This window comes from Phacochoerus africanus, chromosome 3 (assembly GCF_016906955.1).
Source record: "Phacochoerus africanus isolate WHEZ1 chromosome 3, ROS_Pafr_v1, whole genome shotgun sequence".
Lineage (NCBI taxonomy): Eukaryota > Metazoa > Chordata > Mammalia > Artiodactyla > Suidae > Phacochoerus > Phacochoerus africanus.
The window spans coordinates 125241408-125256611 of record NC_062546.1 but is presented as its reverse complement, the minus strand read 5'-3'; the positions used below and the strand labels follow the sequence as shown (position 1 = coordinate 125256611).

The 15204-nt window shown below is 48.1% G+C and overlaps 1 protein-coding gene across 1 annotated transcript in view; it reads left to right on the top strand.

Annotated features, from left to right (window-relative positions):
- The first annotated feature begins 2245 nt into the window (after nt 1-2245).
- MYO7B (myosin VIIB) overlaps nt 2246-15204 on the top strand; it is a 71840-nt gene continuing 58881 nt past the window's right edge. The window contains exons 1-6 of the mRNA XM_047772621.1: nt 2246-2377; nt 4173-4325; nt 5837-6021; nt 10102-10223; nt 11841-11983; nt 14097-14210. Coding sequence (XP_047628577.1) covers nt 2246-2377; nt 4173-4325; nt 5837-6021; nt 10102-10223; nt 11841-11983; nt 14097-14210 — 849 coding nt within the window. The remainder of the gene's footprint in view (nt 2378-4172; nt 4326-5836; nt 6022-10101; nt 10224-11840; nt 11984-14096; nt 14211-15204) is intronic.

The window sequence follows — 15204 nt, the reverse complement described above, 5'->3', positions numbered from 1 at the left end:
GAGCATTCATGGATTTTGGTATCTGCAGGGGCTCCTGGAATCAATACCCCAAGTGTTTTGAGGAATGACTTATAGACTACATTTCTGTTTATTTGTCCATATGCCAGTGGACATTTGGGTTGCTTTTACCTCTTGCTATTATGAATAGTCGAATAATGCTGCAAAGAAAGTGGGATGGCAAATATGTCTTTGAGATCCTACTTTGAATTTCTTTGGATATATATCCAGACATGGGATTGCTGGATCATATGGTGATTCTATTTTTAATTTTTTGAGGAACCTTCATACTGCTTTCCCCAGTGGCTGCATCATTTTGCATTCTCATCAATAGTGTGCAAGGGTTCCAATTACTCTACATCCTAACACTGGCTATTTTCTGTTATTTTTATAATGGCCATCCTAATAGCTCTAGTGCTCTTTTCCTGAGATCTTTGTAGAAGTTGTTCTGCTCTCATACATGATTTGAATTTGTCCTGAATCTTCTCCTTATAAGTGAACTTGGCTTTTCTCTGCCTACATCTCAAAAAATTATTTCTTTATTTTTGAAGTCAAATAACCTTGACTAGTGTATGTCCTAGAGTTGGTTTTACTTTGTCATTGTTTCCTAGTACCTGGTATATGTTCAATCTATAGGCTTCACTAACTTTTGGAAAGTTGTCTTGAATTATATCTTTAAATAATTTTTCTGATATACACAATGGAATACTACTCAGCCATAAAAAAACAAAATAATGCCATTTGCAGCAACATGGATGGAACTAGAGACTCTCATACTGAGTGAAGTAAGTCAGAAAGAGAAAGACAAATACCATATGATATCACTCATATCTGGAATCTAATATACGGCACAAAGGAGCCTTTCCACAGAAAAGAAAATCATGGACTTGGAGAATAGACTTGTGGTTGCCAAGGGGGAAGGGGAGGGGGTGGGATGGACTGGGAGCTTGTGGTTAATAGATGCAGACTATTGCCTTTGGAATGGATTAGCAATGAGATCCTGCTGTGTGGCACTGGGAACGCTGTCTAGTCACTTATGATGGAACATGTAATGTGAGAAAAAAGAATATATACATGTATGTATAACTGGGTCACCATGCTATACAGTACAAAAAAAATAAATAAAAGGTAAAAAAAAAGAAACTGTTTATAAAAATCAAAATAACAATAATAATTTTTCTGGATTTTTTTCCTCTAGTTTTCTTCTTTAGGCACTTCAGTTATTTGTATTTTCACCTGTCTTCCATAACTATCCTTTTCTTTTTAATCCTAATTTTAAATTTCTGTGTAATTTTCCTCACTTTTCTCCTCTTGTCTTATATGTTTGGTTTTTTGTTCATTTGTTTTTTCCATGCCTGCAGCATGTGGAAGCTTCCAGGCCTGGGATCAAATCTGCACCACAGCAGTGGCTGCTGCAGTGACAATTCCAGATCCCTATCCCAATGCACCACAAGGGAACTTCCTCTGTCGTCTATGATCGTTACCATGATTTTAGCAGTGCTTATTCCCCTGTAGTTGTTTCCAGTTTTGCTTTCATTTCTGGTCCGTAAATTATTTCTTTTCCACTGTTTCCTGAGCTCTAACAGTTCACGTCTCATCCTTTTCAGTTGTTTCAGTATCTAATTTCTGATTTTTGGAAATGATGGTGCATTACTAGGGCACAACTTTCCACTGCTCTGTGGCAGTTCTTTTGCTTTCCCTGGTGAGTGTTACTCACCACTTCAAAATTCCTTTTGAATTTCAGTATCTTTGCATGTGGACCTGTGCTTGTTCCTTTTGGATTGCTCCTCTTCAAGTGGGGTGAGCTTTCTTGGATCAGAAGGAAGTTCATGTCAATCAATGCCATGTTGCAGGCCAAGCAGAAACCCAGTGAGATTTTAGTCTTTGCTTTTCCCCAGCCCATGGGCTTGGGTACTATGGGCTGGTCACAAAGCAAAAACTCTGTTTTTCTACCTCACAGAGGGACCCTTTCCTGCAAAAACATCTTGTTATTTCTTAGAACCAAGCTAGGCCAGGGAAGCTTTCCCTTCCACCTCCCATTAACATCCTGGCAAGGACAAGAAAGAACTGGACGGGGGAGAGTGGGTTAGGAGAAAGGGAAGATGAAAAAGAAGGAGGAGGAGGAAAAGGGAGAGGACAATTGGAGATAGGATGCCCCAGCCACCTTGGGGTTTCTTGGTTGGAAGGGACAGCCCCCAGGGGAGGTAAGTCTTGATCAGGAAAGGGATAGAGTGAGAATCTGACAGTCATGTTCTCTGTCCTCCAGGGTGACCACGTGTGGCTGAACCCCACCTCTGCCAACAAGATCAGTGTGGCCATTGGAGGCATCGTCAAAGAAACCAAGCCTGGCAAGATCTTGGTTGAAGATGATGAGGGCAAGGTGAGTATGGCCATGCCCTCCTAAGAGGCTCAGCCTTCTCAGCCCCACCCTCACCCCTCCAGGGCCTTGAGCCCCCTCCCTTCTCTGATGCTGCTTGCCAACACTAGGGGTCCCAGAGCCCAAGTCTGGGATCTATGTGGCAGGACAGACCACAGGGAAGGCCCATCATGGTGAACATTGGGTGTGTCTGTCTTGGGAACTATTTCTATAGTGAAGAAGTCAGGAGCAAGTTGGCAGACAGAAAACTAGGGGAGCAGGAGTGAAGTGGGAAAGGGGCTGTGGCAGAGAGGAGGGGAGGGCAGGGAGTTTGTTTACAGAGTAAAAGAGGGGGAGCAGGAAGGACAAGAAGGAGGGAAGGGAAGACAAGAAAGATGCTTGGAGGGGAGGCCCAAAGCAGCCCAGATGAAAAGGTAGGAAACTCAAAGAGACCTGCCAGGGGGGCCAGCTCAGTCACCTAGGGGGCAGGGGTGAGGCAGGAGATAGGCAGTGGAGAAGGGCATGCAGAGTGAGCGGTCCAGCTGGCCACTGAAGTCCTCAGGCAGCCCTCTTTGCTGAGGGGCTGCAGAGTGAGACACATGGAGCCTTGGCTTACGAGGAGAAAATTCCAGACTATGACCTGTGAGCTCCATAGTAAGGAAGCTAGTGAAATATTAACAATAATATCTTCTACTTGCAAAAATGTCCCGTTTTTTTTTAATCCCCTCCGGCTCACTTAGCCCCCAGGCCTCCCGCTCAGCCTGCCCGATCCCACCCAGCCCGCGCCCTTGGCTCTGCAGCCTGCGGCTGGCCCGGCCTCCCAGTGATGGGATGTCCCATGCATTCCTTCTGAGCACCGCGCTGCAGACTCGAAAACCCACAGGCGACCTGGCCCCGCGCCCACCCCCAGGACTGGGATCTAAGACCTGGGAGTCCTGATCGCCAGCTGCTGTGATGGCGTGGGGCGGGGTTGGGGGGTGCGCTGCTCGAGGCACACGTGCAGGGCTGCGCCCGCCGCCACTTTCCATGGCGCGTGGGGTAGGGGCTGTGCCTCCTCTCCGCCTGGCCCCCAGCCTCCGCAGCGCCTGGCGCAGTGTGCCTTCCCACACAACCCGTCCTTCCCAGCCATATCGGACTTCCTCTCTCCTCTCCTTTTCCCCTTAATTTTTTCGGCGCACAGGCCTTTCTTCAGCCTCATTACGGTGCACCTCAGCTCGCCTCTAGTTCGCTGCTGTCAACTTTTCCACCACTTTTGGTGCCCTGGAATGTTTGGTGTCAGAGAGCTACAGATTGTGACATTTCAGGATGAGCTGCCGCCTTGGGGGCCTGGGTGTTTTACTTTATTTGTTCAGTGCACTCCAACGGCTCATTACTACTCTCTTCCTGTACCTTTAACTCAGTGTTTTTTCCGGCTACTGTCCCTGCCATCTTCCCTACTCACGCCTCTCGCTGCCGCTGGGTTGTCTGCAATGCCATTAAAAAATTAAAAAATCGCTTTTACTTGCACACTTTTATTACAGCCATCTGTGAAGCCCCCAATTGCAAACTGTCCCGATCCCAGTCACAGATTATCCCAAATCTAACTCCTGGCTGCAAGCTCCGCCTACCCTGGTCTGAAGGTCACCCTTAGCCCCAGCACACACTGACCCCCGCCCTAGACACATGCTGACTCCACCCACTGATTGACCCCATCCCTTGCCCTTCACCACAAACCGACTCTGGCCAGGCTCTGGCCACCAGCTTGGCAGATCTGTTGAGGATGTGGAGGAGATGTCCCAGGCAGAGGCCACTGCTCAGGAGAATGTGCCCTTTGTTCCAGGAACACTGGATCCAAGCAGAGGACCTTGACACTCTCAGCCCCATGCACCCCAACTCGGCTGAGGGCGTGGATGACATGATCCGCCTTGGGGACCTGAACGAGGCAGGCATGGTGCACAACCTCCTGATCCGCTACCAACAGCACAAAATCTACGTGAGTCCCCCCTGGCCACGTGGTCTCCCTCAGTGGGCTCAGGCCACATATGCTGACCTGGCTGGGGAAGCAAACCATGCACTGGGCACAGCTGGTTTGGTCCCCACTCCCCACGGCCTCACGTTGTGAGTGAGCTAGGCTGCTTATCAATCTCTGCTCCCCAGTCTGAAAGATGGTGCAAGGGTGCAAAAAGCTGACCTGCAGCATGTCAGCACAGTGCCTGACACACAGTAGGTGCCCAATTAGTGCTGCCTCTTCCTTTCACCTGTGGTTGAACAGAAGGCCTGTTCTGATGGTCGAGTGGACTGGAGGCCATGGGGAGTCATCTTCTACCCAGTCCCTTCCTAGGTATGTGGTGGAGACAGGGTCACCAGGCAGAAGACCCCCGTCTTCCTATGTAGTGAGTTGTGATGACCAGGAGGGCTGGGTAGGGAGATGTGGGTCCTTCTTCCAAAGCCTAGCAGTGGATAGAAGGTTCGCATCTCTGTTCTAATGCAGACTTCCCAGGAGCAGTGATATTCTAGCACTGATACCAGCTCTGCCTTGAGTGGCTGTGACTCGGGGACATTACCCCCTGCCTCAGCCTCTCACTAATAGAGGCAGCTCATTGACCTCTGCCCAGCCCTTCTCCTGGGATGCTCTGAGGAGGAGGAGTGGGAAATGAGCAAGGGGGCCCAAACAGAGGGCGGGGCTGAGAGCAGAGAAGGAGGAGGCCTCCTGGGGACAGGACACTCTGAGTCCACTGTGGCTGAGGATGGCTTAGTTCCTGGAACTGATAACAGCAATAAGCTAAACTGAATTGCAGTTTGTCCTTCCCAAAGAGCTTTGCTAGCGTTCTTTTTTTTTTTGTCTTTTCTAGGGCCGCTTCATGCAGCATATGGAGGTTCCCAGGCTAGGGGTCCGATTGGAGCTGTAGCTGCCGGCCTATGCCAGAGCCACAGCTACGTGGGATTTTGCTAGCATTCATTTATCTGGCTGTCATAGTCCTGAACCAGGGAGATTGTCCTCTCCTTTACTAAAACGAAAACGATGACATGGATCCTTACATGACTCTAGAGATGGCTGTCCCTGTCCCACCCTAGAGGGGCAGGCAGGCCCAGGGAGGCTCCTGATGAGCAGGTGAACCTGAACTAGGGTCTCAGGGGCAGGGGGCATCCATGAGGGCTACCGTTGTTGCCCACCCTCATGGGGAAGGCAGGTGAAGACACATTCAGTCAATTTTTATTGAGCTTTTTCTAGATACCAGACAAGACACCAAACATTAACCATGACCCCCTCATTTAATGCTCCTGTGAATGCCCCCCTGTCCCCAGAACTCTCATTCCTGGTGAAAACCCTTATTTTTCCAGAGGTGGGACCTGAGCAGCTGAGTGTCTCATCTCTCGACCCCAAATCAGTCCCCACCTCCTGACCAGAGTCAGTTAGTCCTGGTGGCTCTCAGGGCCAAGGTCAGGGCCAGGCAGTGCTGATCCTCAGAGTGAAGGCCACTAACCAGCTCCTCCCTTCCCCAGACGTACACAGGCTCCATCCTGGTGGCGGTGAACCCATTCCAGGTGCTACCCCTTTACACTGTGGAGCAGATACAGCTGTACTACAACCGCCACGTAGGGGAGCTGCCGCCACACATCTTTGCCATCGCCAACAGCTGCTACTTCAACATGAAGAAGAACAAGAGGGACCAGTGCTGCATTATCAGGTGAGGTCTTGATTATTGTGATGACCATAGTAAGTTTAGTGAGCGTCCATCGTCTCATATAGATACAAATGTAAAGAAATGGGAATTCCCGTTGTGGCTCAGTGGGTTAAAAACCTGACTAGTATCCATGAGGATGCAGGTTCAATCCCTGGCCTCACTCAGTGGGTCCGGCATTGCTGCAAGCTGTGGTGTAGGTTGCAGATGCAGCTCAGATCCCAGCGTTGCTGTGGCTGTGGTACAGGCCTGTAGATGCAGCTCCAGTTTGACTGCTAGCTCAGGAATTTCCATATGCCGCAGGTGTGGCCCTAAAAAAAACAAAAAAAAAATTTTTTTTTAAGTAAAGAAATAGAAAACAAGGTTTGTGTGTGTGATGAGAATTCTTAGGATTTGCTCTCTTAACAATTTCTGTATATAACATGCAGTAGGGTTAATTATACTTCTCATGTTGTGCATTTCATCCCTAGTACTTATTTATCTTATAACTGGAAGTTTGTACCTTTTGACTGACTGTATCCAATTCAGTGTCTCCCCACCCCCACCTCTGGTAACTGCAAATCTGATCTTTTTCTATGATTTTGTTTGTTTGTTTCCTTTTGAAATATAATTGATCCATAAATCTACAATTAGTTCCTATTACACAATATGGTGATTTTTTTTTCTGTAACTGATAAGTCTAGTTACAAAATGTCATCACCAAGATATGATTTAGTTACTGACTATATTCCCCACACTGTGCATTTCATACCTGTGATTCATTTATTTTGCAACTGAAATTTTGTCCTTCCTAATCTCTCTCAGCTATGTCTTTCCTCCCCCGGCCCCTCCCCTCAGGCCCCTCTTTGTCCTATGTCTCCATAACTCTGTTTATGTTTCGTTTGTTCATTTGTTTTGTTTTGTTTAGATTTCACATATAAGTGAAATCTTATAGCATCTGTCTCCTCCAACTTATTTCTCTTAGCACGACACCCTCAAAGTTCATCCATGTTGTAGCAAATGGCAAGATTTCATTCTTTGTTATGGCTGAGTAATACTTCATTATATATATAATTCAGTCTATTTACATGTAAAGTCATTATTTGATACGTATGTACTTATTGACATTTTTGCTAATTGCGTTCCTTTTGTAGTTCTTTTTACCCCTTTCTTCCTCTTTTGTTCTTTTCCATTGTGATTCGATGACCATCTTTAGTGTTATGTCTGGATCCCCTTCTTTTTTTTCTTTATGTGTAGCTATTATAGATTTTTTGGTTTGTGGTTACTGTGAGGTTTATACATTGTACTCTCCCTCTCTCTTTCCCTCTCTCCCTCCCTCCCCCCCCTTTATATATATATTTGTAGGAGATGTCAGATGCATCCCAGCAGCCCACTGCTCTCTGTTCCCAGAGCTATTTGCTCTAGGGTGCCCCCTATGTGGGCTACATGGATTCTTCTGTTGTGATGGGCTGACTGCTGAGGGTGGTCTCGTAAGCGTGGCTGGATTCTGGTCTGGTTTGTTGCCAGCCCTAACTTTCACAAAGGCTGCTGGCAGCTGGTGGGGGAGACCAGATCACAAAGGCTGTTGGCTCACAGTAGTGAGCAGGGCAGGGTTCTGGAAGGGGTGTTATGGGCCCTGGAGTCTCAGACCTAGTGTTGACCTGTTGTTGGGTGGGGCCAGCTCCTGACATGGCTAGTTGCAGGATCTGAGGTGTCCCAAATCTGGCTTTGGCTTGTTGGTAAAGGTGAGTGGGGCTGGATTTCAGGGTATCCTTGGGCTAGTGCTGGCTCATTGGCGAACAGAATTGGCTTCCCACCGTGTCTCAGAGTTGGTGTTGACCAGCTGGTAAACAGGTCCTGGGGCTTTCCAAGGTTGTTGTTGGCCTTGTAGTGAGTGGGGGCTATGGCCCAGGGGTTCCTGGGGCTAGTGCCAGCTCACTGGTGGGTGAGGCTGGATTCTGGGTCCTCTGGTGGACAGAGCCAGGTCCTAAGGCAGCTGTGTGCTCTGGGGGTCTTAAAGCAACAGACCTGCTGGTGGGTGGGGTTGTATCTCTGTTCTACTAGTCGCTTGGTCTGGGGCGTGCCAGCACTGGAGCCAAAAGGCTGGTGGGTGGGGCTGTGTTCCAGTGCTAATGAGCTAGAGGAAGGATTCCAAACTGGTACTTGCTAGCACCAGTGTCCATGTGGTGGAACAGGCTCTCCAAAATGTCTGCTGCCAGTGTCTGTCCTCAGGGTGAGCTGTAGTTACCCCCTGCCTCTCTGAGAGACTTTCCAAAATCAGCAGGTCAGGCTGACCCCGGCTCCTTTTAAATGTGTGAGGTTGCAGGTATGCCCTTTGAGAGTGGAGTCTCGGGAGTCCCCATCGCGGCGCAGCGAAAACAAATCTGACTAGGAACCATGAGGTTGTAGGTTCGATCCCTGGCCTCGTTCAGAGGGTTAAGGATCCAGCGTTGCCATGAGCTGTGGTGTAGGTCACAGATGTGGCTCAGATCTGGTGTTGCTATGGCTCTGGTGTAGGCCAATGGCTACAGCTCTGATTAGACCCCTAGCCTGGGAACCTCCATATGCTATGGGTGCAGGCATAAAAAGACAAAAGACAAAAAAAAAAAAAAAAGTGGAGTCTCTATCTTCCACACCGTTTGGCTTTTCTTAAAGTTAAGCCCCACTGGGCTTCAGAGCCAAATATTCTGGGGGCCCATCTTCCCAGTTCAGGTCCCCAAGGCTGGGGAGCCCGATGTGAGGCTCAGACCGCTTGATCCTTGAGGGGAATCTCTGCAATTGTAATTATCCTCCTGTTTGTGGGTCTTGACTAAACTGCATCTCTGCCCCTGCTACTAATGTCACTGTGGCTCCTTCTTTATGCATTTAGTTATAGAAGTTCTTTTCCGCTAGTCTTTCAAGTTTTGGCTTCAATACTTTCTCCGTAAATATTTGTAACTTTGGTGTGTCCACAGGAGGAGGTGAGCTCATGGTCTTTTCTCCTACTCCTCCATCGTGGCCTTCCATCATCCTAAGTAATTTTTTAAAATGCCTTTCATATTTCATCATTATGAAATTAATATGTATTCACTATGAGAATTTTAGAAAATTTCAGGAAAATATTCTCAGGGAAAAAAATGGCTAGACATTTTTGGAAGAAATGGCTTCCTCTACTGCTTGGTTAAAATTATGCTGAGTAGCAGAATTCCCATTGTGGCTCAGTGGGTTAAGAACCCAACTAGTATCCATGAGGATGCAGGTTTGATCCCTGGCCTTGCTCAGTGTGTTAAGGATCCTGTGTTGCCATGAGCTGCAGTGTGGGTGGAGAATGTGGCTCAGATCTGGTGTTGCTGTGGCTCATTGCTTAGGCCTCAGCTGCAGCTCTGATTTGATCCAAACCCTGGGAATTTCCACATCCTGCAGGTGCAGCCCTAAAAAAAAATTATACTGAATAGTACTGACGTTTGTCACTTCACTTAACCAGTAAGCATTGCTCATGTTACTGCAGGCTCTGTGTAGACTTGGATTAAGTAGCTGCACAATGTTCTCTGACTAGCTGGACCATGACTAATTCCCCCACTGATGTTACTTCCAATTTTCTATAATTGCAAGGGTAAATAAATAATGCTTTAATGAGCAGGAAGCTTTGTGGAGAAGGCTTTCTCTGATTTTAGAATACTTTCCTCAGACTAAAGGCAGGGTAATTCTGAAGGGTTTTAATACCTATGCTAGATCGCTTTCCCAAAGGACTGATGCAGTTTCTCCTCTGGCCAGCATGACCTCACTGCTCACAGAGAAAAGGTTACCTCAAGACATTGTATCACCTGGTCTCATTCATCCCTCTGTGGTGACTGAGCCCAGTGCCAGGGACCCTCGAATGAACCAGATAGGACCATGCCTGCAAAGCTGAGCAGGGAAGAAAGGATGAATACACTAATAATACAAAGTAGGCAGTCTGAGATGCACAGGGGACTTCAGGGCAAATGTGGTGGGAATTCTGCACAGAGAGAGGCCATCCTTGTTCAGACTGGCCCAGAAAGTGGGCCAGGGGCGGGTTTGCAGAAGAGTTGAGAGGTATTGAAAAATAGTTGTTCTATTGACCAACCTGCCTACACACCCTCTTTGCAGTGGCGAGTCTGGGGCTGGTAAGACGGAGACCACCAAGCTCATCCTGCAGTTCCTGGCCACCATCAGTGGCCAGCATTCATGGATTGAGCAGCAGGTCCTAGAGGCCAACCCCATCCTGGAAGGTAAGCTGTCACTCATGGGACCAGTCTCCTTCCCAGACCCTGCAGGCTGGCATCTTCCTGCCAGTGGGTACTGGTGGGGAAGGACAGGATAGGCCATATGCTTTCAGTGACTTCTTGGGATTCTTCAGGATGCAAAAGACAAGGATGGGGTGGATGGTAGTGTGGGAACTCCTGGGAAGCCAGAGAAGAAAGACCAATGGCCTTGTAAGCTTTTATAAGTGTATTTCCATGGAGATCTTAGCAAGTATTCCTTTTATTTTTTTAATAAATTTTTTAATGATTTTAATTTTTTCCCATTATAGCTGGTTTACAGTGTTCTGTCAATTTTCTACTGTATACCAAGGTGACCAGTCACACTTACATATATATATTCCTTTTTCTCACATTATCATGCCCCATCGCAAGTGACTAGATATAGTTCCCAGTGCTATACAGCAGGATCTCATTGCTTATCCATTCCAAAGGCAATAGTTTGCATCTATTAACCCCAAATTCCCAGTCCATCCCACTCCCTCCCTCCTTGGCAACCACAAGTCTGTTCTCCATGCCCATGATTTTCCTTTCTGTGGAAAGGTTCATATGTGCTATATATTAGATTCCAGATAAAGTATTCCTTTTAAAAAGGACTCCAAGATGAAATCAATTTGGGAAATGTTGGGAGTGGATTACTTATATATGGAAGGATCCCAAAGGCATTATGTTAATGAAAGTAGCCAGACCTTCAATTATGTGTGAGAGAGTGAGGATGTGTACACAAAGGGGTCCTTTTTTTTTTTTTTTTTTGCTTTTATGGCCACACCTGTGGCATATGGAAGTTCCCAGCCAAGAAATCAAATCAGAGCTGCAGCTGTTGGCCTACGCCACAATCACAGCAACATGGGATCCAAGCCATGTCTGCAATCCACACCACAGTTCATGGCAACACTGGATTCTTAACCCACTGGGCAAGGCCAGGGATCGAACCCACATCTTCATAGATACTAGTTGGGTTCATAACCTGCTGAGCCACAATGGGGAACTCCACCAAGATCTTTCTTAATGCAATCACTTCATAACAGCTTGCAGAAATAGCTCTACAGAATTCACTTGGGATCATGCTGCAACCCAAATGCCATTTGGTCTAACTTTATCCTCACCCTGGCCTGTGTCAGCTTTTGTCACTCTCCCTGTAAGCTTACCTTCTCTAACCTGGGCTCCACACTTCAGCCTGAACAATCTTTCTAAAATGCAAATCTGGCTGCACACTCCATCAGAGAGTTTCCTGCCTCCCCATCACCCGTGGGATTAATTCCAAACTTCTTAGCTTGGCATTCAAGCCTCTATGCTTCCTGGCCCCACCTGCTAACCGGTTCCATCAGTCTTCCACTGCCTTCCTGCTGTATCCTATGCTCCTGCGGAATCCTCTCCATGAAAGGACATTTCTGACCTCTGAACCTTTAGCTGTATGTTGCCTTTCTCTTTGCAACCCCATAGCTGCCCCCACTGCCTGATGTCATCCTACCCATACTTCAGTTCTGGGCTTGGCCACCTCCTCTGAGAAGCCTTCCCAGATGACCCCTCTAAAAACACATTTTCTCTTCTCTGCTCTCATCATGGGCATCCTCTGCTGGCCCCCAGCCTTTGGAAATGCCAAAACGATCCGAAATGACAACTCAAGCCGCTTCGGGAAGTACATTGACATCTACTTCAACTCCAGTGGTGTGATCAAGGGGGCACGCATTGAACAATTTCTCCTGGAGAAATCCCGGGTCTGTCGGCAGGTAAGGCCTCCACCTGCTGCACTGGTCCTGGGGGAACCTCCCTCCAGGGTGGGAGTCAGTGGATTAGGGAGGCTTCCAAGAGGGGTCCTTTTCATCAATCTCACCCCTATGTTCCTTCTCCCCAGACCCCACTAGGTTCACTGTCATTGAACCCTGATCCAACATGGGCCAAGGACCCCTAGAACTGGATAATGATGGTTCTTCCCCAATATTTAAGGAAACGATAGGATCTTCAGTTTTGAATTTTCCATCTGTATAATTGTCTTCATTCTTTGGTGCTTACTATTCCTCACCTCTACTAGAATTAATTCTGAGGCCAGGCCAGTCCCTGGTTGAGAGTGGATGTATTTTCAAGTGTGTTGTCACCAGGGCCTTGTACTCACAAGGGCACTGTTGTCACCATCTTGAAATTCTTAATAACTTTTTAGCAAGAAGCCCATGTTTTCATTTTGCACTGGGCCCCACATATCAAATAGGCAGTCCTAGATGACAAGGATCGCAAAGTGTGGCAGCCACATCAGCAGAGTTAACACAACCTTTTTGGGGTTAGGGTGCACTCAAATGATGGTATAACCCCTAATACGTATATACATGAGCACGCAAGCACACATGCCCACACACAAACGAGAAGGTTCAGAAGAAGAATATGCCACCAAAAGGACTGGGGCTGGATGTGAGGATGGACAGACACCTGGGCACTGTGGCAGGCTGAAGAAGGAAGCCCATCTTTAGTGACCCCTGCCTGGTGCCAGGGGTTTCCCCTGCATTAACTCATTTAATTGTCACAACGATCATGAGAGGTGGGTCTCTTTCTCCCCGTTGCATAGGTGAAGAAACTGAGTCCAGCTAAGTTAATTAATTTATCCAGGGTCACAGAACTACTAGGAGGTAGAGTCTCTTTGACTCCAAAATTTGCCCTTTCCAGAAGCTTATGATTCATCACACATGAAGATTTATAGAATTCTTGGTTGGTGGATTCATAGAATTTGTTACTCAAAGATATATACCAGAATAGACAGTAGACTTCTAAGGCAGATCAGAAACAATTTCTGTCCATACTAAGATATGGATTTCTTTTTTTTTTTTTTTTGGTCTTTTTGCCATTTCTTGGGCTGCTCCCGCGGCATATGGAGGTTCCCAGGCTAGGGGTCGAATTGGAGCTGCAGCCACCGGCCTACGCCAGAGCCACAGCAACACGGGATCTGAGCCACATCTGCGACCTACACCACAGCTCACAGCAACGCCGGATTGTCAACCCACTGAGCGAGGCCAGGGATCGAACCCGCAACCCCATGGCTCCTAGTCGGATTTGCCAACCACTGTGCCACGACGGGAACTCCCCAGATATGGATTTTAAAACTTTGGTGTGTCTATACTGTGGAATGCTGAGTGAATTAAAAGGATGAGGAAGTGTGTGTTAGTGTAGACGATAGGCCAAGAGTCATGTTTAGATGGAAAAAAAGAAGAAGCAGCTGAAGAATAATAAATATGTTCTTACCTAAAAAATAAAAATAAACCTTTTATAGATATACTGTAAGTAATGCACTAATGACACCTAGAAAGGAGCACAGACCATCAAATGCTTCCAAGGAAGAAGAGGTCATTTGAAGAGCGGGGAGGTGGGGTGAAAGGAAACTTTCACCCTTTCACATTCTATACTTGGGAATTGTTTGGATTTTACACTGGTGATGTGTTCATAAATAATGTTTTAAAATGCAGAAGCCCCAGCTGGGCAAACCTGTAGATGTCAAGTCTCTGGGGGCAGCGAGGTGAATAGGAAGGCTTCACGGTAGACTGTAAAGAGCCCAGGTCTGAATTCTGACACTCTCCCTCGCTGGTAACTCCGGGCTGTGAGGAGTAAGGATGCAGGGAAGCACCTAGGAGTGACCTGTTTGAAGGGCATGGTGGCCTTTGACACAGAGTGGGAGGATGAGCTGGCCTTGGATGAGGACAGCCACCAAGGCATGGCCAGCCCTCGGGTCAATGCTGGAGCCGTTCAGGCTGAGAGCCCTTGGAGGGAAGTCCGCACAGGACTGGGAGCAGGGGACAGTTCTGAGGCCTCGAAGCCTCAGGGGAGTTGCTTACACGCTCTCTGGAACTCTCTTCCTGCCAGGCCCCAGAAGAGCGGAACTACCACATTTTCTACTGCATGCTCATGGGAATGAGCGCGGAGGAGAAGAAGCTGCTGGGACTGGGAACGCCCTCCGAATACCACTACCTGACCATGGTGAGAAACGAGCTGCCCTTGCCCTGCCCCTCTCGCCACTCCTCTTCCCACCCCACCTGTCGATGACAGTCAGGAAGAGGAAGAAAAGCCAGCTCCTGCTCCATCCTTGGTTTACAGCTTCATAAAATCCCAGCCTCTGGATGGCCTCCTGGGCAGGGACTGGGGGCTCCCCTTTGCCATTCTCCACTCTACTCACTCCATGTTTGGCATTCACTTTAGGATTTTCACAGGCTCACCCTTGTCTGTGTGCTTCCTTGTTTCCCACTGAGCCCATGGTCCTGCCCCACAAACCTGATCTTTTCTTGGTCCCAATGGACAAAAGGCTCCTGGTTACTTAGCAGCTCCTCCCTCATTTCATTCCAATCACCATCCTTGTAGGTGGCCCTAGATCTTGAACTCCAGGAAAGGAGGGGCCTTGCAGGGCTGTGTCCCCACCCCCAGAACAGCTCAGTGCAAGCAGGCACTTTGTTGACAAGGGAATGAATGAGCCCCACCTCTTGAACCTCCCTCTGCTTAACTCCTCCCTCCCATGTCTCTGCCTGGAGGACCTCATCATCTCTTGCCTAGATCATGGTGCTAGTTTCCTCCTGGATCCCCACTCTTGCCAGATTTGACCCCCATTCTATCATCCACCCACAGACCTCTCACAGAGCAAGTCTGACAGACTGTCTCTGATTTCAGGCTCCTTGTGGCTCTTGGCAAAGTTTCCAAGTCCTTGCAGATCCCATCATCCACCAACCTCTCCCCCTCAACTGAGACCCCAGTCTCGCTGCAGCCTCCACCCCTGCCTCCCATCTCATAGCCTTTCTCCAACTGTCCTCTGCCTGGACCCCTCTGTCCCCAGTGCTGCTATGAAACTTAGCGTGTGGGACCAGCTCAGGTGCCTCCTCCATGAAACTTTTCCCCCGTTTCTGGAGGGCTGGCCCTGGCCGCTCCTTGTTCTTAGCACCTGTAACAGCTTAGGAGACTGTCATTTGCTTTCTGCCTTTCCTCC